The sequence below is a fragment of the Oenanthe melanoleuca genome, chromosome 4, assembly GCF_029582105.1.
Source record: "Oenanthe melanoleuca isolate GR-GAL-2019-014 chromosome 4, OMel1.0, whole genome shotgun sequence".
NCBI classification, from domain to species: domain Eukaryota; kingdom Metazoa; phylum Chordata; class Aves; order Passeriformes; family Muscicapidae; genus Oenanthe; species Oenanthe melanoleuca.
Window position 1 is genome coordinate 17,374,519 of NC_079337.1, and position 22,145 is coordinate 17,396,663.

At 40.2% G+C, this 22,145-nt stretch overlaps 1 protein-coding gene across 1 annotated transcript in view; it reads left to right on the forward strand.

Annotated features, from left to right (window-relative positions):
* Window positions 1-7,708, forward strand: part of MMRN1 (multimerin 1) — a 39,076-nt gene extending 31,368 nt beyond the window's left edge. The window contains exons 7-8 of the mRNA XM_056490777.1: window positions 5,332-5,478; window positions 6,320-7,708. Coding sequence (XP_056346752.1) covers window positions 5,332-5,478; window positions 6,320-6,741 — 569 coding nt within the window. The 3' untranslated portion in view covers window positions 6,742-7,708. The remainder of the gene's footprint in view (window positions 1-5,331; window positions 5,479-6,319) is intronic.
* The last annotated feature ends 14,437 nt before the right edge of the window (window positions 7,709-22,145 follow it).

Below are 22,145 nucleotides of genomic sequence, written 5' to 3' on the forward strand. Positions count from 1 at the left end.
AAGAATTTTATGCCTGCATCTCAATTGGCAATTTCAGTAGAAAAAAATGTATGCAAGCTGGGAGAGAAATATGGAGTTGCATCAGTACTTTGTAGCAGGGATGAAAGGTATCAAAAACCTGAAGCAAGTGAACAAAAATTACTCTAATGAGGCTTTTGCTGGCTTCTTCAGGACTTCATTGAGAAGTGCAACTAGTTACAGCAGTGTGTTCCTGAAAAAGCAGGAATCCAGCCAATAAAGGAAATTTGGCTCCAGTCCACCTGGAGAGCAGCTCAGCTAAGCAGGAGTTGCCATTCTTAAAAAGGAAATTTTGAGTGTGATCTGCTTCTGAACCTAGATTCAAATACCATCATGTGAAATGAATTATGAATGAATTCACAGAAGTACAAACTCTTGAGTTGTGACTTCTGCAATCATACTCAAGTGAAAATCAATAGCACATGATAATGTTTTATGGAAATATAATTTCTGGCACACTACAGAAAATGAAGAGTGAATGAGTGACTTGGAATACCGAGAGGACTCTAATTCACATTAAAATTAGACAGGTTTCTTAACGACAGACACACGTCCAGATTCTCATGAAGATCCAGATCTGAATATTTTCTGTAAAATGCTCTTAAAATTATGAACATTTCCAAACCAATACTTGGCTCCTATTGCAAGCAGATGGAGAGACAGTAAGAGCTATTACTCTTGTTCATGTGCTAAGACCACAGGCAATCTCCTTTTCCCTCTCCATGCTTTTTTCCTTCCTTTCCACTTTGCTTCTACATCTCTTCCTGTCCTAGGGACAGAATTTCTCAATAATGAATGGAAAGGATCCTTTTTAAAGCTATAATCTCATGAGTAGCTTGGTTTCTGATGAAAGTCATCCCCATTGAGGGATTTATCTTTTATCTTTTCAGTTAGAGAAGGGACATAGCTACTAGAAGAGGCAATTACACTTAATGCACAAAGTAATTTTAATATTTGGCTATTCAAAATTGTGATTCTTCCTCAGTCATTTTTGTTTTATGTCTGTTACTGGCACTGCACAGGATGGAAATTCAAAATGTTTGTTCAAAATTGAAATTAAGGGAAAATGAGAGACGACTTTGATCCTTCCCATACCATGTACTTTGGTGGAAAGTCTCACTAGTGATACCTGCCTGCAGCACAGGAAGGTGCCACCTGCTCTGGTTTTCACTCCATATTGATGAATTAATGTGTTTCCCATTTATTATTTATACTCAATTTAACAAATAGCTTGCTTAATAGCATTGGATATATGCTCACTTACAGAAAGTGCAGTTCTTTGCAGATGTTGAGAAGCCTTATTTTTAGATGAGGTTTCTACATAGCAATGTTTATGCTGACTTTTCCATTGGTAATGAGATTTTGTACTTAACAAATTTCATGCCTAGCAAAGCCATACATTATATTTCTGTAAGTTGAAGAAGCAAGACTATTACCCTAATTAACAAATATCCATCTTCTGCCTGGGTAAATTTTACTTCTCCATGAAAGCTTTTTCTCGCAAGTTCTAGGACAAAGATTTGTGCTACCTCTACTAAAAATTCAGGAAGATATTCTAAGGCATAATTGGCTAATTATAAAATGTATCTAATGTTAGATTGCCTTTTTCAACTAAAAAAATTCTAGAAAGAAGTGAATGAAAATTTTCATTGACTCCAATATGTTCAGTATTTAAACTTAGACAGATTAAGGGTTTAATTTGCTTTAATGTGTTCAAGATTTGACCCTGAGGAAATACTTTCTGAAGTAATTAGTTGAAACCACAAGAAAGCAATGTGAGTTTGCACTACCTATGCAGGGACATAAAACTTTGCAGACTTCCCATATTGTGGAATAACCTAAGGAAAAGTTCTGTGTCAAGTAGAAGCTGCAATACATTTATAAGGAGTGAAAGTATCAACACTCCTGATACTGACTGTAACAGCAACCCAGGGTGGATAAAAAAGTGATTATCTTAAGAAGCTTCAGTATCTAAGAGGAGATGACAACAGTAAAATATATATATATTAATATGCATTTATACACACACAGTAACTCTTAATTAGTCTTGGGTTTGGGTTATGACTGGTCCTACTTTCCAATGCACTGTTTTTCTACAGAAATATTCACACATTTCTGTAATGTGAGGGCAGTTTAGCTCAGTTCCCATTTTTCTCTTGCTATTAGTGCTGCTCTCTAGGGAATCTAGAGGCTGCTGTGCTTTTCAAATGTGAATGTACCTCTAGTTGCATGTCTGGTATTAGTTGTGGCTTTTGCTTTATTCAGATTATGCCACCCTCCTATCAACATGAATAACTGAGAGTCAAGCTGTGTTATATTTACGTATTTGAAACAGTGCACATGTGAGAGGCAGTTTCATTTCATTCTCACTTTCTCTGTGTCTTATTTCTGATTTTGTTTCCACAAGATTTCTAACTCCTGACAGAAATGCAAGCTTCCATTGTTGCTTTATCATGAAAGCCTTAATTTCCAGTGAAATTAACCGATGCAAATGTTTTCTATTTTGTGTTTTAATTGCACTAATGAGATAGTTATTCCAGTTCAGCTTGGTGACATACACTTCAAATTTGCATATTTACTCTTTAGACTAATGGGTTGATGAAGCTGTTGTGTTGTTTTTAATTTGGTGAGCCTTAAATCATCACACTGGAATTATAAGGCACCTCTGCTTAACAAAAAAACAGAGTTGCTGGAGTCCAAGTAGCTTGGATCAGCCCTGACACTCTGCCCCACCCAAAACTGGAAGGCTTAGCTCTCCCCTCCTTGCTTTTTGCCAATTGTCAGCCAAAGGATGCTAAGACAAGTGATTAATAGCTACAGGCTGGCAATCAGTTTGACCCTGTGCCAGCAAGGAGGTTCAGCAGATTCCCAGGCTCTTCCAGGCTCCTAAGGCTTCCTGAGAAGCAGGTACTGATAACTGAATACTAAGAATATGTTTTTAGATTGCCTTCTGGTCAGAAGTAGTTCCAAACTGAACTACTGGAGTCAATCCTTTCCATAAGGAGACCATTAAATTGCTGAATATTTGTTTTGCTTCTAACAACACCCCAGTAGATACTAACAGAGCTTCATTATTTGTTTGAGATTTGTTTGCACAGCATTTGCAGTCTATTTCCCAAAAGAGCTTCTGGCTGTCTGCTCTCCCAAAGAGTAGGAAAACTGAGCATTAACTGGCTCTTCTCATTACTACTGTACCAAGTGTAATTAGCAACTACATTTTATTCTTTGCTAGTAATAACAACAATTTAAGCCTTTAATTTATAGTCTCTCTCTTTTACTCATCTACACTGCTAAGTCGTGAAACAGTAATTAGCAATAAAATATTTGTTTTAGTAGGAGATCCTTTCCTAACCTGAACCTTCTGACACTTTTACCCCAAGAAGATAACTCAGACATAGTGTCTCAGGACACTCTTTAGCAAGAAAAGAGAAAATACTGGGCAGAGGAGCAGCCTCAAACAGAAATTACAGCAGAAAGATGCTATTGTAGAATAGTTACATAGACATTATTGGCACAGTGGAGATCTGCAGTATTTGCCTCTTGCTCTGAAAATCCTAATCTGAAATCCCCACACAGCTTCTCCTATTCTAGCAAATGGAGGTGCTTCCCTGTTAAGCAGTGCTTCACTGGGAGGGTTAATTTAATGTGGATAAAGCTATGTCTGAATTTGAATTAACTCCAAGTTTAAGTTTGGGTAGAATCACCCCACAGCAGACTTCCAAAATGCTAGTCTCAATCTCATTATCATTTCCTTTTAGTGATCTTTTTCCTGTTTCTTGGGTTTACTTCTTGTTTATGTTAAGTAGAGGCCAATTAGCAGAGAGACTGCTGTGTTCTTACAGGAAGCTTTTGTATTTTGGGAGTATGATACAGTCAGCACAATCAGCTGTTTTCCTTCCTTTCCTGCTTTTCTTTGACACTTGGTAAATGTGTGGATGCTTGGTAAATATCAGAGAAATGTTGTGGGTGCTTGGTGAACGTGAGCGAAAAATAACTTCAATGATGGATGTAGCAAACAATTATCTGAGAAGAAAACCATTATTTCCTCATGTCCAGTTGCCTGTGCTGTGACCCCAGTCATGACAGTCCTAAATTGCTTTATTTCAGGCATTACAGAATAGACATTATTTCCTGTGAGAAGAATGACTGTTGTGTTTATAAATCCATATGCTCTATCAGAGCAAATTCAAGTGTCGCTGTAAAATGTGCCTCAGCATTCTGCTCAGTGAACTAAAATATCACACAAAAACAGTTTGCCTTAATGCAGCAGTTTGTGAAATATCTGGTTGGGAAAATGAAGATAACACTGGAATTGCTGAAATATGTATGTGAAATCCAGGTCAGCATTTTCCTGGCAATAACTAGATGCTTTAGTGCAGGAGTTTTTCAGTTCTGACCTACCAACCTAGATGTACCATAACAGGACTGTGTGGAGTTCTCTTTCCAGAGTTCTGCTGGTAATTCCTGGCAAAAAAAAGGTTTATTTTCGAAAATATCCAATTTTTATTTGACCAAACCAAGAGAAAGCAAAATATGTCATTTGAGAATGCTTTGTGTTCAGAATTTTTCATAGCAATATTTAATTTTTAATGTGACCTGAATTTTCTCCCCCCAAAAAACTGCTATGACAACACCGTATTCAATTACACTCAGTAATTACTGTCTCAGAGCTCAGCAGCACTGGCATGACAGATTTCTCTGCATTGGCTGAGTGTAATTTGGCCAGTTCATACCTAACTGGGAGCAGAGGCAAGAGCATCCTCAGGGAGAGTGCTCTGTTTGGTATCATTTTTCTTATTTTCAATCCAAAACTTCTACAACAACCTGGATAGATATACTGGAATTAGGGACTTGATGCTGGGATAACAATTAGGACCTATTATCACCAGGGGCCTGACTCTCCTGCAGTGTTTGTTACGTGTCTGGGTGAAAAATGTTGTAGACAGAACAGTCCAACCTGCACACCAGCAGTACAAAATCTCTTCTGCTACATCCAAGGATAAGATGGCTTAGTCCAGAAAGAAAAACCTGATCTACCTTCTTTGGAGGATCTTCTTTCTTACTGCATGTACCTGACCCCCTGAAACTAGCAAAACTCAGAACTTACAGGTAATCTTGAATATCTTGGAGGATAGCTGAGGATATGCTGTGTTCAGGGAAAGAGGGAGGCTGGACAGGATCTGAAGTTCACAAAGAACTTGGGCAGAAATTGTGAACTGACAAAGAGCCATTCCAAAAATCCTGCATGCTCAGGAAGTGTGACTGCCACGAGGCTCCAGCTGAGGCTGTTGGTTTTCCTGCTCTCCCTCACAGGGCAGTTTGCAGCGTGTGCCAGCTCCCCGTGCCAGAATGGAGGAACCTGTGTCAATGACAGGCTGGGTTTTGTGTGTGCCTGTCGCCACCCCTTCGGAGGAGTCAACTGCAGCGTGAAGCTGGTGAAGGACAATGCCCTGAGTGTTGGCAAGTAGCGAATTTAGCAACACAGGATCAGCCCAGGCCTCTGCCCCAGGACCTAATTACAGAGCGTTTGCTGGTCAGAGGTCGCACACTTCACTTTAATGAGTGGCAACTCAAGCAGCAGAGTCCTGTGTTTTGGTGCTGAAGGCATCAATCCCCTCGTGATCTCTTTTTTTAATATGACCAGATGATGGGATTAAATTGGTTTGGGACCTGCCATAATAGCTGGAAAGCTCCCTGCTGAAATGTGCAGAGTGGGAGGGTGTGCAGTAGATGTATTCAAACACGACGTCATGGATTTTGAAATCGGGGGTAAAATCACATCCCTGGGAAACACTAGCCTCAAAGCAGCCATAAATGTTCTACAAATATCAGTAGCTACCAGGACTGTGCCCTCAAGGAGTCATTTTAGGCCAGCCTCCGGCTTTCATCAACAAAGGATGTGGCCCTTGAAAATTTTCAAAAGAAAAAAAAGAAAGTTATTATTCAGCATAATAAATACAATAAATAATTTACACCCAGGCCACATGGAATGTGAATTTTTTGCATCTTTCAGCAGTCATTTGGCTGATTTTTACTCATGACAGAATATAAATAGTGAACAAAATCATTTGTACAGAAGCAGGGAATGATAGTGTACAGGCTCAGCTTGAAGAGAAACCCATATACTTTTATCTCCTCATTTTACATCATGAATGCTAAACCTCCTCACCGTTTGTCTAAGATTGGTGCCAAAATTCTGTGATGATGTGACACCAGAAAATCTGCTTTTGATCTTCTGGCTGGTCTAGGCTGCCTTTCTACAATGCAACATCACTTGACATTGTTCTTTATTCCTTTACAGATTTTTCAAAAGGATCATACAGATATGCACCTATGGTGGCCTTTTTTGCTTCTCACACATATGGAATGACAACTCCAGGACCCATCAGATTTAACAATCTGGATGTCAACTATGGTGCCTCATTTGCCCCAGCAACTGGGAAGTTCCATGTTCCATACCTGGGGGTCTATGTTTTTGAGTATACCATTGAATCATTTAGTCCACGTGCCTCTGGCTATCTGGTCATTGATGGAATAGACAAACTCACTTTTCAGGCTGAAAATGTTAATAACAGCAAGTACACTGACAGAGTAATTACTGGAAATGCTTTATTAGAATTAAATTATGGTCAAGAAGTCTGGCTCAGACTGGCAACTGGCTCTATAGCAGCCAAGTATCCACCAGTAACTACATTTAGTGGTTACCTGTTGTATCGTACCTAAGTCAGTCCTAATTGTGAGCAGTTAGTCAAAAGAAGCAACCTGCAGGTGCATTTAGCTTTGAATTTAAATACTTTGCTTCTGTAACAGCACTAAGCTTCCCAATGTAATGGTTTGTCTAGTGCTGATCCTCCAAGATGTTCTTTGGTTGTAGCCATGTGCACAACCCAAAGGAGTCCACAGGTTAGAGATGGGGGAAAAGGAAAACAAAGCATCTTCCTCATATTAATATGACTGGGAAGCACAAATCTAATTCTGTTCTGTTGTTACATTGCATAGACATACTTACACAAGATTGCTGAGAATCACTTCTCCAGAGAAAGCTCATTTTGATAATTCCTTTACACCCTGACTGCAAAACAAAAAGAACTGATAGATATTGATGACTCAGATGCTGGATAATTACTTAGCTCATTGTATCAATTGATAATCATGTGTATATATTCTGTTTGGGGAAAAAAAAAAATATTTCTTTTTAATTTTGCCTGCCATTATCCACTGCACACTTTGATATGGCAGTATTTAATTGATTCATTATTTTTTTATGTAACCGGTATGATGATGATAAACTAGGTTTTTTGGATCTGGCAGCAAAAAAAAACCAAGAGGAATACATTAAGATTAGAAATAAGGTATTTTTAGCAGTTTAATTAGTCATAGGATAAACACCATAATGGATTTGGTGGATTCTCTCTGCTGCTTGAAATATTTAAACCACAGCTGGATTTTCCTTGGGTGATATGTTTTAAGCAAGCACTTATATTGGCTTCACACAGATTTTAGTATTTGATCTATAAAGTACACAAGATTAAAAGATATAACCAAAGTATTTTCTAAGTTTGAGTTCTGTAATTCTATGATTATGTTTGTTTCTGCATTATAGCCACTAACTACTGAGGCAAGATGAAATTAACTTCAGTCTGTATGTGATTTTTCAAGCACCAACCCAATAAAGAAATATTTTAATTGATGCCTGTCTGCCTGAAAAAACAAACCCTCAGGTTTTTATTCTGATTCTTTACAAAGTTCCATGCTGCTCCAGTTTCTTGATATCCTATCCCCTGGTGTGACTGGCCAGGTTTGTTTCTGGTTATTGCCTTTGTTAATGATATTTGACCAGGTGTTTCTATGTCTCTGTGTTTGTCTCGCTCCCTTTACATAAAAATCTATGATCTATATCAATCTTTTGAAACACAGAAAGTTTTGGAGCTCCCTGAATTATTTTGTTTTCCATTGTCAGGAGCTTTTCTTGAAAACACATGGGAATCTTCAGCCCTCTTCTAAGTATTACTTAATGTACCTTACAAGATCTTAAGATGAATGTCCATGAAATGCCATCATGTGCATAAGAGAATCCACAATGTCTTCCCTCAAATGCATAAATGTACATTTTGTTGTTTCAAACAGAAATGAGGATTTCTTCCCCACTAGAAGCAGTGGTGCTGAAGCATGTCCATGCCTCTGGGTGCTGGCTGCCTGAACCACAAAAATGTGCAGCACTGAACAGCATCCCTCCAACTTCAGGGGGCATCTTATCAAGGCTTGTGGTTAAAGACATCAGCTAAAAACTGATGAGAGTTGTCAATCCCAGCCCACTTTTTTCTTTTTTGGAAGTTTTTCTGAGGTCAGAAATCCTTTCTTCTTTGTAATTAATGGGTTCTCAATGTACCATGGACTCTGAATGAGTGTGCTACAGACCTTTTCTGGTGTTGCACACCACATTTTTTCTGTAAACACTCAAAGTCTTTGATATGGCACTAACTCAGCCTACGGTATCATTGAATGTTATCAAATATAATGAACACAAGCCACAATCCCTCCTTGTATGACTTCATCATTTTAATGTGTTTAGTCCTCTTTATTCCTGCTGTGGCTATGGCTAAATGGCATGAAAATTACTCTGAAGATGAAATTCAAATGACCCACCAGAGGCTACCTTTCTGCTTTAATGTGACTTTCTTTGCCCTTGCTGCCCTTCCCTCTAAATCCTTCAAGCTGGGTCTTCATCTTCACAGGCACTATTGCCCCCCAGCAATCAGATAATTTCTGATCATTGTACTGGCTTTCTTTCCTCTTTTCTCCCCCTTCTTTTTTTCTCCTCTCACAAAACAACAGATTCATTGGGGTACAGTAAGAATTCAGATTAATACCATATATGAGTAACACTTAGAAGACTAATTTCCCTAATAGAAATAGTACTGAAACTAATTCTCATTTTACTATTTAAAATATGGGAAAAATAATACATTAAAATGATAATAAATGTATGCTCCCATTTTTATATTGTTTAACAATCCGTTCAAATCTTCCTCCAGATGTCTTCAAACTAATTATAGTTGACTTTATCTTTAAAAACTAAAATGCAGGTTTTTCACTGTGAAGATAGTTTTGTATCAGTCACTGAAGCTTATTTATGGGCTTGTGACTGTACCTGAGCTGGTTGGATTCACAATGCAAACCACTGAAAAATAAGTGAGGATCAATAAAATAAGTCAGCCTACCCATTATGCAGAATAGGAAACAATAAGCCTGAAATCCCAGGAGAACATTTTAGGCATCAACCAGGATAGGTGGTTCCTGAGGCACTTTGTCACCCCTCTGCTTTCATCTTCATGCTCTGATTTGCATTCCCTAATGACAGCAGGCAGCAAATCTGAACGCTCATCTCTGCCCACAGCCCTTGAGAGGGACCACAAAGCCATCCTGAGCCTTTGTACTTCAGAGGGAACAGTGTTCCCTTTATTTGGGAGACTCAATAACCATGGCAACATTTTGTCTGGTCTGGCTCTGACAAGCCCATCCAATTTACCCCAGAGTTTGTATTATCATTTCCTCACCTATACCAAGCAAGTTACAGCTGAAGCCAGCCCCTCAAACGCTTGGAATTCACTCTCAGACCAGCAGCTGGTTTTCCTCACACACCATTTCCAGCTGCACAGCCAGCACAGCTCCTGCCAAGCTCCCCTGCTAACCCAGACCTGCCTGGGTCTGTCGCATGGGTATTGCTCTCTGTCCCTACATTTGGGGTGTTTCTGTTAATTTCTTTTTTTCTCTACAATAATAGCATGAATATTGGCAGCAAGTGGGAAAGAAACCATTATTTCTGAATTCAGGCAGTGCTGAAAGCAGCTATTAGGAGCAGCACTGCAGCTAAATCCCACCAAAATCAGGGGTACCTGGTGGTTAAGTACCTTTGGCAGTGGGATAATAAGTGCACTGAGGCAATTGCAACCCTAGCAATTTCCCCTAGCAATGTCCCCAGCAGCTCAATTGTGCAGGTGAGCAGGGGAGTGCAAAACAAAATAAGACAACACACAGTTTGGACATTTCCAAAGAACAAAAGTGTACACCACGGCTTTGCACATCTGTCACTGGTGGCTGCAGGAACCACTGCCTTTCATTAACCCCTTCAGGCCTTCAGATGTATCACACAAATAACACTGTCTAATTTTTCATTCAGTTTCATTTTATTAATCCATACTTCTTCCTATCCTTAGCTGACTGCTGGAAAGCCTGAGCCAAATACTCCTGTTCCCATGCTAGAGCATTATCCACAGGAGAAGATGGAAACCTTTAATTGTTGTGGAAGGAGTGTTTGTTCTTACTAAAGCATTCTAAAGTAATCATATTTTCAGCAGTTTTATAAGAAGTACAAATATTTATCAAGACTTTGTTTTTAAAATATACAGTAGCTCCACTGCAGTAATTATCCCTTTGCAAGGCTGCCATTCTTCCCCCTTTGTATGATGGCCCCGATGGCAGGAGAGTTCTCAAGGGTGAAATAAAGTAAAACACTCTGTTCAGATGGGACTCCAGTCTAGAGTGCAGGGTAAGAAAGTTCTATCAGCAAGCTGTTTCCTAGCTGAAGTAGCTGTAGAAACAACCAGCACACTGGCTTGTAATGAACTTCCTTGCCCTGCTTCCCCACCCTCAGAAATCTGTGGTGGCTGAGAGCTGAAAGCAGTCTTCTGCAATCACATGTTACATGTAAACAAACCCAAGTGTTTCTGAAAACACTGACTGCCGTGGCTGCTGTTGAAAATTCTTATCTTAGGAAAAGCAAGTTGCAAACAAAACAAACCATGGCTGTTTACAAACAGTGAGCAAATACTTCCAGAAAGCTTGCTATTCAGATTTGCTGGAGTTGGGAGAGGCCATAAAAATGGCCTGAAGTGCCCAGAAGCCCTTTATAAATACTGTAAGCTTTCTAAATGCTTTTTGAGCCATTGGAAACCAGTATATCTCAGATCCACACAGATTTAGTGTGATGAATGGCAACGTCAAGAATGGTGGCAACTAAAACAAAATCCTAAAATGACAGACTTGTTTAGATAGAGAATTATCTTCAGCTCTATCTGATGTCTCTGAATTCTCTGCAAATTGCCTTGGAAGAGAAAGAAAAAGGTTCAGCCATCCATTGCTAGGCTACTTATTCCTACTTACTGAAGGGAAAAAATACACATGAGAAAATTGTGTACTATTATTTTCTTTCAAAGAAAGGCCCATTACCAGCTTACTCAAGCAAGAGACAATTTTCAGGCCCAGCATTTAGACACATTCTAGAAGAACATAGTAGACTTCAAGTATAGCTTTCATCAATAACTTTTAGGGTCTAAGTTGATTGCTTGGCCCCAACACCTGGCATTATTACAGCTTCTTAATAGGTATATACTATTATAAAACATTGAATTCTGGAAAAATGGGAACTATGCTTACAAAAAAGGAGAGAGATTGACTAAGAGTTAAAATGTAGCAAAGCAAACTGGAATGCCATCAGCAAAGAATGACAGAATCGTTTAGGTAGGAAAAGACCTCTGAGGTTATTGTGTCCAACCTTTGATCAGCACCTTGTCAAGCAGACCATGGCACTGAGTGCCATGTCCAGTCATTTCATGAGCACTTCTAGGGATCGTGACCCCACCAGCTCCCTGGGTAGTCCATTACAATGTTCCATGAAGAAATTCCTCCAGATGTTCCACCTGAACCCCCCCATCAAGGCTTGAGGCCATGCTCTCTAATCCTGCCACCAGTTGCCTGGAAGGAGAGGCCAAATGTGCACTAAATACTGCCCATCAGGGACAAAAACTGCGAAAGGTCATTCCTTCATATGTGAAATTATTTGTGAGGACTAAACAGAAGTATAATGACATCTGTGAGTAACTCCTAGCTCCAGGAGCAGAAGATACAGATCTAGGACCACCCTTCAAATTCGTCTGTGGGCTTCCCTTGTTTGTATAGGTTTGAACTTTGACTTAAGTAGTATATATAGTCATTATGGTCCCAAAGGAAGGTCAGATGCTTAAATAACTGTGGGAGGAAGGTACAAATCAAGAAAATAACACAGGACGTGTTTGTGAGTGCTAAAAAAATTACACAAATAACGACACCTTTGTCTTACTGAATGAAGAGGAAAATGAACTAAAAGTAAGAGATGGAAGACTGTCAACAGTTAAAATGCCCAACTGAAAGGGATTGTTCTCCCAGCTCTCACAGCACCCATGTGCACTCACTGGGACTGAACCACAGCCCTGCCTTTTCCTTGCCTTCCCTGTCTCCTGCCCTGCACTTCTTCCTGCTTCCCTGTTGTTTGTGTGAATGACCAGACTGCAGTGACTTTGGAAATTGGTTATGATGCAATATCCTTGCTCCACATTTCTTCTGAGCCATAAAATAAGGACAGATTTCTCTTTCCCTCTGTTATTTTCAGTTTGCTAAGTGCTACAGGCATCCCAATTACTTCCATTTTAGTTTTGTTACGGTACAGCACGAAACTCTGAAAAGCTTTTTTGGGGGAAGGGATAGATCATTCTTTCAAACTATTTCTACACACAGTATGTAATTGTTGCTGTTTGTGTGTATATCCATTTTTTTATGTTTTTCAGGCAAGAATGGGAAAAGCTGGTGAGGAGAAATTATTTATAACCAGGTGATATACACTTCAGTTGCAAAAAAAAAAAAGTGCACATGAGTGAGAAGCTGCCTAGTGGCCCCTTTTAAACTCCATGCCATGTTTTTCATTTTTCACAGGTGTATTTACAATGTCTCCACTCATTTGGTAGCCAGTTTCACAGCTCTGCCTTCAGCTTGTACTACCTCAGGTCATTTTTCCGGTGATTGTGAAAACATGTGGATGTATCAGCAGTGAAAAACAATCCATCTGCTATAAAAATTCTTGGAGATCCTTTCAGGTTAAGGTACACTGCTGGTCACCCAGCAATGCTGCCAGCAAAAGATTGCAGCCAGCAGGCAAACCTGCTGGAAGCAGGATTAGAAGCAGGTTCAAAGATACTAAGATAGGAGAGGACAGTTGAAACCAGAGAATAGCTAAAAACATTGCAGAAACAGGTAGTCAGGGTTGGTATATTAATTTGTTTCTCAGTGCATAGGATAGACTTGTAGGATTTTTTAACATTCCTCAAAGAGAGATGAAAAATTCTCTTCTGTGCTGATCAGAAAAACTTCCTGTCTGCTGAAGACAGAGAACGTATGGCAAGACACAGATCTGTAAGAGGAGATTTCACTGAAGCATTTACACACAAGGGAGGTCTTGAAGTCCACCCGAAAGCAGAAGGGAGACACAGAATGAAGAAATGTGCAACCTCTGAAACTTGGCAGGAAAGCCATGGACAGGAGCAGCTGAGTGGGTCTGAACAGTTGCTGGCTTTCCTGCTGGGAAGAACATGGTTAAGCTGGGGGCATCTGGGGCACCTTGGGTCATCTCAGCTCTTATTGTGCCCCCTCCAAGTATAAGATCAGCCTAACCCCACCTTGTGCTTTGATGTGTATATACAGAGCTCCCCTTGGCTTATAAGCACTGATAAAAATAAATTAATTGAGTGAAGTGTCTATCTCATGTCAAATTACCTTGATGCAATAACTTACTGTGGAAAAAGATTGAATCCTTATCTGAATGAGAACCACTCAATCAAATTTAAGCCAAGTAATTACAAAATATTTGTTTAAGAAAATAATGAGATTACATTTTGCATTTAAAAATCCCAAGATAGACTTAAATACCACAGCAAAAGATGTCCAACATATTTTTCAGTATAAGTTTTTCAGTGTTAATTGTGGAAAGCTGAAAATGCAGAATTGGTTTTGCAGCCTTCGAGTTCTGTGCTAACAGCAGTGAACTGGCAGAAAGGAGGAGAGCAATTCCTGCTGCATACAGAGAGCAGTGCTAGTGGCAGTATTAGTGTGGCAAATTTTTAAAGTCTCAGGCTTGGGTGGTTATAGGAATGGATAAATACCAAACTGCATGTGTGTCACTCCTCCTACCTGATTTAATAGAGCTACATGGAGAAACACGTGCACAGCAGCTACTCTATTGCAAGGATGTAGAAAAGAGCAGTTTGGCAGAAGGAAATGAACACTTACAACAGGCATATAAAAGGTTGAAGTAGCAGAGAAATAGTGCCTGACAGCATTAATAGGTTAAGAGTCAGACTCCTGCTCAAGTCAAGTCTTTTTGCCAGTTTCCTGCTGTGTACCTTTTGGCCCTCAGGCCATCTAAGGTGTGCTTGTGAGCCTCACAGCCAGCACACTTTAAGAACAGCAAAGTCTGTTTGCCATCTCTGGAGATTATCACCAAACCAGTGAGTGCTGGTACCCTGTCAAAGCCACTGAGAGTGCTAGAGTGGGACACTCATGTCAGGATCAATTGAAGTCTATAACCACTTATAAAGGTTTCTTTGCAAATTGAATAGATCTTGCTTCACAACTACTGACTAAAATAATGATGTCTGGTGGGGAAAAGACTTTCTTGGAGTAGTCTTTCATTACCATCTGGTTTGCTACTTTTCTTTACACAATTATTTTCCAATGACAGCCCCTTTCCAGCTAACATCTTTAATGAGAATTTTTTGTTTGACTTTTTGATCTTCACTCAGCATGATCCTCCCTCTGCAGAGTTACAGCAGCAGCCGTGTGCTTGTGTGTGCTGAGAACAGCATTCTGCAAGTGCTGATGATGTTGGGCCTGTCTCTCCAACCTGACAGGATTGATCACAGCAATTCACCTCTCAAGTGGTCAATACTCCTGCAACATTTTAATCTTTCTGCAGTGAATCCCATACAGTTTCATGCTTTTAACTTGCTTTTATTTCCTGCCAGATGACTCCAAACACACTGGAGACTCACAAGGGCTCAATTTTTACCTCTCTGCTGTTCTGAGTTTTTGCATTTCTTTGAAACAGGCAGCATGTGATATATTTCCCACCATCATTGTTATGCTGATGACTCACTGTTTTATCTATTAATTACTTGCTTTGGGAATTTGCATTCAAATTCAAAAATTACTTCCATAATCCAGGAATGTTAAAGAAATTGCCTTGGGAACAGCACCTTTCTCTCCCACCTCAATACATCTCCGTTTTTAGTTTTAAGGATGTGTGCTGTGTGTTCTCTGATCTGCTTTATGTTATGAACTTTGAAAGCATGGCTTGTTCCAGTGCTGCTCTTTAGGAGCTGGTCTGGGCACAAACCACTTCAATTGCTCCCAGAAAGCTGATTGTGCAGGTGGACCTTATAAAATTAAGCTGTCCTTTAGAGGTAGATTCCCTTCAAGGTTGCACCTCAATAAATTTTCCTTCCCTGTTTCTCAGGCACTCATGTTTCTTTCTGTGACACAGGGGCTGCAACTGAAAATTTCAGGCTTTCCTGACTGGCTTGGGGACACCTGACTTGAGACCACATGGAACAAAAAGATGCCACAAACACCCACAGCTGAGAATAAATGAGTTAGTGCTGTGTCTCTCAGCATAAAAAATGTACTTCTTCAATAAAAGCTACACTTTCTGGTAACTGCAGAGGCTCTAGCTCCTTTTTTGGCATCATACATGACTTTATGCCTTTTGATGGCAAAAAGTAATGTAAAATATATTGATTGATTCTGTTTTACCCTCCTCCTGGGATGACTTTGATGTCAAATACTTTCTTCTTGGAGAGGGACTATTTGTCACAGCTTTTCAAACAGTTAGCTTGAAATTATGTGTTCTTCTGGGGTCCCCAAAACACTTGAAGCTAAACACTTCAGAATTCAAAGAGAATTTGCTGAAGTGTGTAGATACAAGAATGCTTTCACATAAACTGTTGCAACCCTTTTTAAAAATCCCCTCTGTTTCATGCCCTGTTTCATTATGAGACTAACTCTCCTTTCAGCTGGCAGATCAAAATGACACAGTTTGAAGTAACAAAGCTTCCCATATTCTCCTAGGAGCTGAGAAACTGATTTCTCCACAGAACTATCCAGACTGTTGAACTGCTATAATCTTTCAGAAAACAATGACATTTTGCTTTGGAAGGTTGCTCTCGTTTACTTGTATGTTGTCAGTATTACATGAATTACCAGATATCCCTCCTAATCTAAAATCCTCCAAATTAAATGTCTTTATTGCTCATGTGTCCTCACAATCCTTTTATCCAACCATATAGAATGAGTATTGACAGCAACTAATTTGATAATTATTGTATTGTGCAGATGTACAGAAGGGTAAAAATTCAAGTCTTAAAGACAAACCCAATGAAAACAAAAGGAAAGCATCTTGCTTTGTCTGGCCTCTCCTTCCTTTGTACCAATACCCTCTAAAACAGCTTTCCTCATTAAGATTAAAACAAGCAGCTTGATTCTTAAGGATAGCAATTATTTTTGAGTGCTCTGGTGAGTGTAATTGCACTGTCAAGAGTTCACTTATGTTCTGCTGGTAGCCATGTGGCTCTGTTTCAGATTTCCAATTTCTCTCTCCTACAGGATCTATGCCCCTTGAATGGTTTTAATGCTGTACCAGTCCAACACATTTGTGCTTGTGCTGTGGTGAGTTGCACACCACCTGCTCACAGCCATAACAGCACTGAGCAGAGAAATATTATAGTCCAGAGGCTCCTGTTTTCTGCTTCCCAACAAGTGGCTGCACAGCAGGATACAATCCTGGGAATGTCACCAGGAAATGAAAGTGGGAGAGGGAGAAAAGGAGGAACTATGTTGAGAATATGCAACCCTGAAAAGCCTAGGTGTGAGATGAGTCCTGATAACAGTGACAAGGATTATATACCTGGAGTGAGAGGAGTCAGCATTAGGGGAAATACCTCACAGGGCAAGGAGACATCTCTTGTCCATGTACTGAATCCAAAAATTATGTGCTGTGACCTGAAGGCTGCCATGCTGCTGAAGAGCATCCAAAACTGGAAAGCAGCAAGAAATAAAGGAACCTCGGTATTTGAGAAGAAAGAGATTGAAACAGAGGAGAAACGTAGAGGAAAACAGCAGGATTAAGAACAAAAGAAAATACAAGCATAAAGTGATTGTAGGCAGTGATTCACTAGTTAACATTGATGGGGTCTCTGTGACTTCCAGAGGGCTAAAGCTCTGCTCAAGGCATACTTCAGAATAGATTCAGGTCTTCTCAAGGAAGGCAGAATGAATCCATCTGGTGAGCAAGAAAAAACAAAGAGCAGGAGAGACAATGAGAAAGTAGTTTTGTCCTACTGCTGATTTTTTTGCTGTGTGACTCAAGCTGCACTTCAGGTAGGCAGCACTGTTGTGCCCAGTGAGCACACCCCCTTGACCAAAATTAAGCATTTATGTAAGGTTTGATAGTTTAATGCCAAATGCCATATGGGGAAGAACAGAAGGATTTTTATGATGAGCAGAGCACATTTTCATATGCTGCTGATTCTATTAAGCTGGATCTATTTGTGTTTGTGCTATTCTGCAGAAATCTATTACAAATTGTTACTGCTTGGTTTCTTCCCCACTGGTATATGTTATTATAGGTTGTGTTACATGAAATAGGACTGGGAGAGACAAAGCAAATCTTGAAGGATTCAGAGTGGAAAAAAGGATGAGCTTTCTTTAGAGTAAAGCTTGAAAAGAGATGAAACACCGTGGGGCCCACGACAGTTATTCTGAAAAACTGTCTTGACTCAAATGGGAAAAGTTGGTAAGAGGATGGGACAATCTTTCTCTGCTTTGTTCCCTCCAATTTGCCACACTCAAGGAAAGAACATCCCTCTGCTTGGAAGATGTGGGGGAGACTGATTCTTCATCAGGAAGCAATAACACTTTTTCTTGGTGTTTTGAAAGGAAGAGGTGACATCCCTTTTGGAGATCAGAGTTGTCTGATCTCTCTCCACCTCTGCTGTAAAATGCAAATCTTTCTGAGAAACTCTGAAACCAGCAAAGGAAATGTGAAGACCTAGTTAGAGCATGTCCTGCTCCCTGCTCCAAAGGGACAGAAAAGTCCCTGCACAGGAGGTTTGGGAGTGCTGGGCCTGGGAAAGAACCAGTGACTGACATACCCTGGAAAGCACCTGCTGTTAGTGTGTTAGTGTTGAGAGACCCCTGGAGCCACAATTACTTGGCTATGGGTGTATTGACTTTAATTGTTAAAGATATGGAAGGAATAGACAGGGCACAGGGATGAACACAAAATGTTTTGGACGATTTTTTTCATTTTGGTTTTTAACCCTCTTGTTGGTTGTCACTGTTGTTGCCATCTGCAATTTGTGGCCTAATCTTTTCCTGTGTGCAATTTTCTCTTTGTTCTCTGATTTAATTTTGTAATTTGTATTTGTATTGATGTATGATTGTCAACAATATAATGAATCCTTTTCTGCTGTTCTTCCCAAAACATCAAGTAAGCATCAGATGGTCTGAGTCGGCACTGTTCCACTGAATTCTAAACAGGTGAAACAAAGCTGGCTTGAAGGGCTGGTATTACAGTGCAGCAAAGAGGAATTTCCCCCTAACACTACCATACAAAATTAATAGTGATGGATATGATTCTTTTTTCATTTTTTTTTTACCAATGCTGCAGAATGATATTATAAAAGCTTTCCATTTTGCAGTCTTCCATGATATGGCACTTGGTTGACAGAAAGATATTTATTTGCTTTTCAAGTTATCTCTGCACAGCTCATGCTTTTCACATGGTGAAAACCTTCCTGATTCATTGGGTCTCTGTAAAAATATGCATCTCTTTTTCATAAGATCAATACATGGGTTCCTTCCAATTTTCTATGATTCTGTTCCTTCCCTCCACTCCAGTGCAAGTGATACAGGATAAGCATGGGATTAAGGATTAAAACAAACAAAACATATGTTCATTGATTGCCTGGTTGTGGAGACAAAAATTATCTCAGACTCATTGTAAAGTGTAGGGGTTGCAGCAAGGTCCATCTGTGGATTTGGCTTGTTATTGGCAGCACAAGGGTGGAGTAAGTGTTGTCTGATTTTATCAGATTAGGGCAAAACCAGAGGAAGATGAAAAAGTCATTGTGAAATTAAGGTGTACGTATGAATGCTTTTCTTTGTCAATAGTTGATTTAAAGCTGCCAAACCAGTTCCTGCCTGTGATTTGACTCATTTCAGGAAATTGCTTTCACATGCAGGTGAGAATTCTCAGGGGTTAGAAAATGCATTGCACTTGCATAAAAATCATTAACTCGGGGCTTTTTTTCATGGGGATTTTATTTGCCTGATTTTCTAACTCCCAGTTCTTTGGGCCTGAAAAATCAGGGATAGAAAAGCATGTGGAGTGGTTTGGTGGGAAATGTCAGTTTTAAGTAAATGTTAAGGTTTTCATGTGTAAATCCTGATTTTATGATCTGGATCTTCAAGAAAGAGTCCTGTGAGACTGCTTGAAGCTTAACAGTATGTTTACTTTTTTTGGATGTCAGGTTCATGTTTCACATCTGGTGAGCTGTGATCTCAAATAGGCCTTCCCATGCTTCTTTTCTTCTGACACAGCTTTCATAATTGTCCTGTTGCTATTTAGTATGAGTGCAACAATTATCTATTATGAAATTCAGGAATACAGCAACAATAAACCATCAGAGGAATCGCTAAGTGTGCATGTGCAAATAATCATCTGCCACTTTTGTTGCTGGAATTTTAAGTACCCAAAGCCCAGTGCTGTATCCCACCCAGCTAACAGTTTACATTTAAATGTAACTCACAGTTAGTGACAGATGCTGAAATAAATATACAAATAGGGAGGTGGGGGTATTAGTTTATATACAGTCATTTATCTTCCAATAGCATGAGCAAAGTTGAAGTCAGATACAGTTAAATGAACTGAAGCTTTAACAGTGCCTCTTGAACTGCTTGAATTAACAAAATCAATCCTCATAAATTAAACTATCATTGATCTATGATACAATTAAGTTCTATAATCAAAATACACTATTGGTGCATGCAGCGTAACCATACTTGTTCCAACGCTGAATTTTAACCACTGCTGGCTAACTGCTCCTGCCATGTTCTGTAAGGCTCCCATCTGGCATGGGAGATGCTAACATTATGATACAGTCATTTCTTTTCCATTTTTTCAATTTAGGCTGACATCTGCTGGTCTCCACAAATGGCAGGCAACCCTGCTGAATGCAAACCAATTTGAGGCTGTGGCTTTTCGTGTTTTCCCTTTGTCATTTTTCCAGAGCTGGGAATGGCAACCAAGCCACTTAATTACAAAGGAAATTCATGCAGAATAATAACTCTGTGGAAGAAGAAAGGCAGGAACAATACCATGTAGAAGAAAATGAGTTTGACATGATAAATTACATGCATGCACGCCCAGTGCACTGTGCACCACTCAGAGGAGCCAATGGCAGCCACTCTATATAGGCCAATTAGACCTACACAAAAAGGTGTTATTTAAGGGCACCACACTGTGGGTTGTAATGAGGAGGCTGTGGATGGGAGTTCTCTCTTTTACACACTCAATGAGGCTAAAGAGAGGGGGAGTGGCACAATATTGGGCAATCAGCACTCGGTGTCTGCCCAGGCAGACAACAGTGGTCACAAGGAGCTGGGTGTTGGAGGTGTGAGACATTCCAACAGGAGCTACCAGAACTCCAGGTGATGTGCTGCACACACCTGGCCAGAAGCAGCAAGAAATAAGAGGCTGCTCTATGAGAAAATAAAACAAGAGAGAGGCACCTCCACATTCCCTGCTGGAACTATTGTAACTCTGTTTTTTAAGAAAAAGAGTCATTTGGCATCTTGCGTTGACTGCAGCACTCCTCACCCTGGCAGCCAGCTGCAAGACCATTTAGGGATATCTCCAGTGATCCAGCTTCCACCTGCATGGACTTTCAGTTCAATTGTTACCCAGTTGTTATTTTGGACAGGAATCCACTCACAACCATTTCTTTCCTACTGAGATTTTGAAACCCTGAGTAAAACTAGTCAGCTCTGAATGAGCTGTGAGTCTGGAGGGGTACTGAAGCTTGAGCTACCATGCAGATTTGGAAATGCAGAATTTTCTGACTCCCCTGTGGTAGTTTGTTGTGCACTTTGAAGTCCAAACAGTTTGTAAAATTTTTGCTCTTGCCACTTTTCATTTCCTTTTGGTCCAGCTCTTTGCTTGAAACAGCTGGTGTGCCCGCTTACCTCAGCAGCATTTCCCACTTCAGCTGCATCACTTTGTCTTTCCCAAGATATTTTATAAGCGAATGGAAGGGAGAAGGGAAGCATTAATTAGGTGATGGCAGAGGTACTCCTCTAACTCCAGGGTGTCTCAAGCACAGGCTGCTGACAGTGGGTGCTGTCCATGCCTCCTACAGGCTGCTGCCCTTCATCATGATGCACGAGAGTTGGAATATTATCCTGCCCTTCCCTGCTTTTCCTGTGGTGGCCAACCCTGCTTTTCAGCAGGGTGATAATATTGTGTTGGTTGTCTGAGCTAACATCCTGAGACATTTCAACACTTTCGTTGTTGCACAGGGCAGATTCACTTTAAATCCTGCTCTGCAGATCCCTGAGTTGTTTTTCTTATAGGGTGTTGAAAATACTTGATGCTAGTTGTGATAACTTATGATGATGACATTTATCCTTGGGAAACTGGGTTGAACTTTCTGCTGTAGCTTGGATGAGCCAAGATAACTTGAGCCAGTGGTAAAGGAGAGCACTTAAAAAGTTGGCACCTCAATGAGCTGCCGTGGCTAGTGCTGAGGCACAGCTTGACAGCACACAAAAAAAGAGAGGAAGGGTGAATAAGATCTTTCATCTTACTGTCTTCACATCTCATGAGCACTAAGGATCCTCCAGCTGATCCTGTCCAGAAAAGCAGAAAGCCTCACTGCTTTGGGGAGTGAGGTGTAGTGAAATGTGCGCAGTTTATACATGGTGCTAGTACATCAGCCAGGAATCTGAAGTCAAATTGGGGTTTGGCACAGGTTTAGTGCTGGTTACCAATTACAATTAACTGTTATTGTCTGTTAAGTGCTGACAGACATAAAAGGAGGCAGTGCCACCCTCAATCAGATGAATCAGCAGTTATTGCCAATAATCCTCATCCCCAGGTGCCAAGGTGCAGCTGAGTTACAGATTTGGGCTTGATGAAAATCCCACAGATAGTGCCTGGTTAGTGTTGGTGGGATGCAGAGGTCAGGAGAATCCTTCATGCCTCT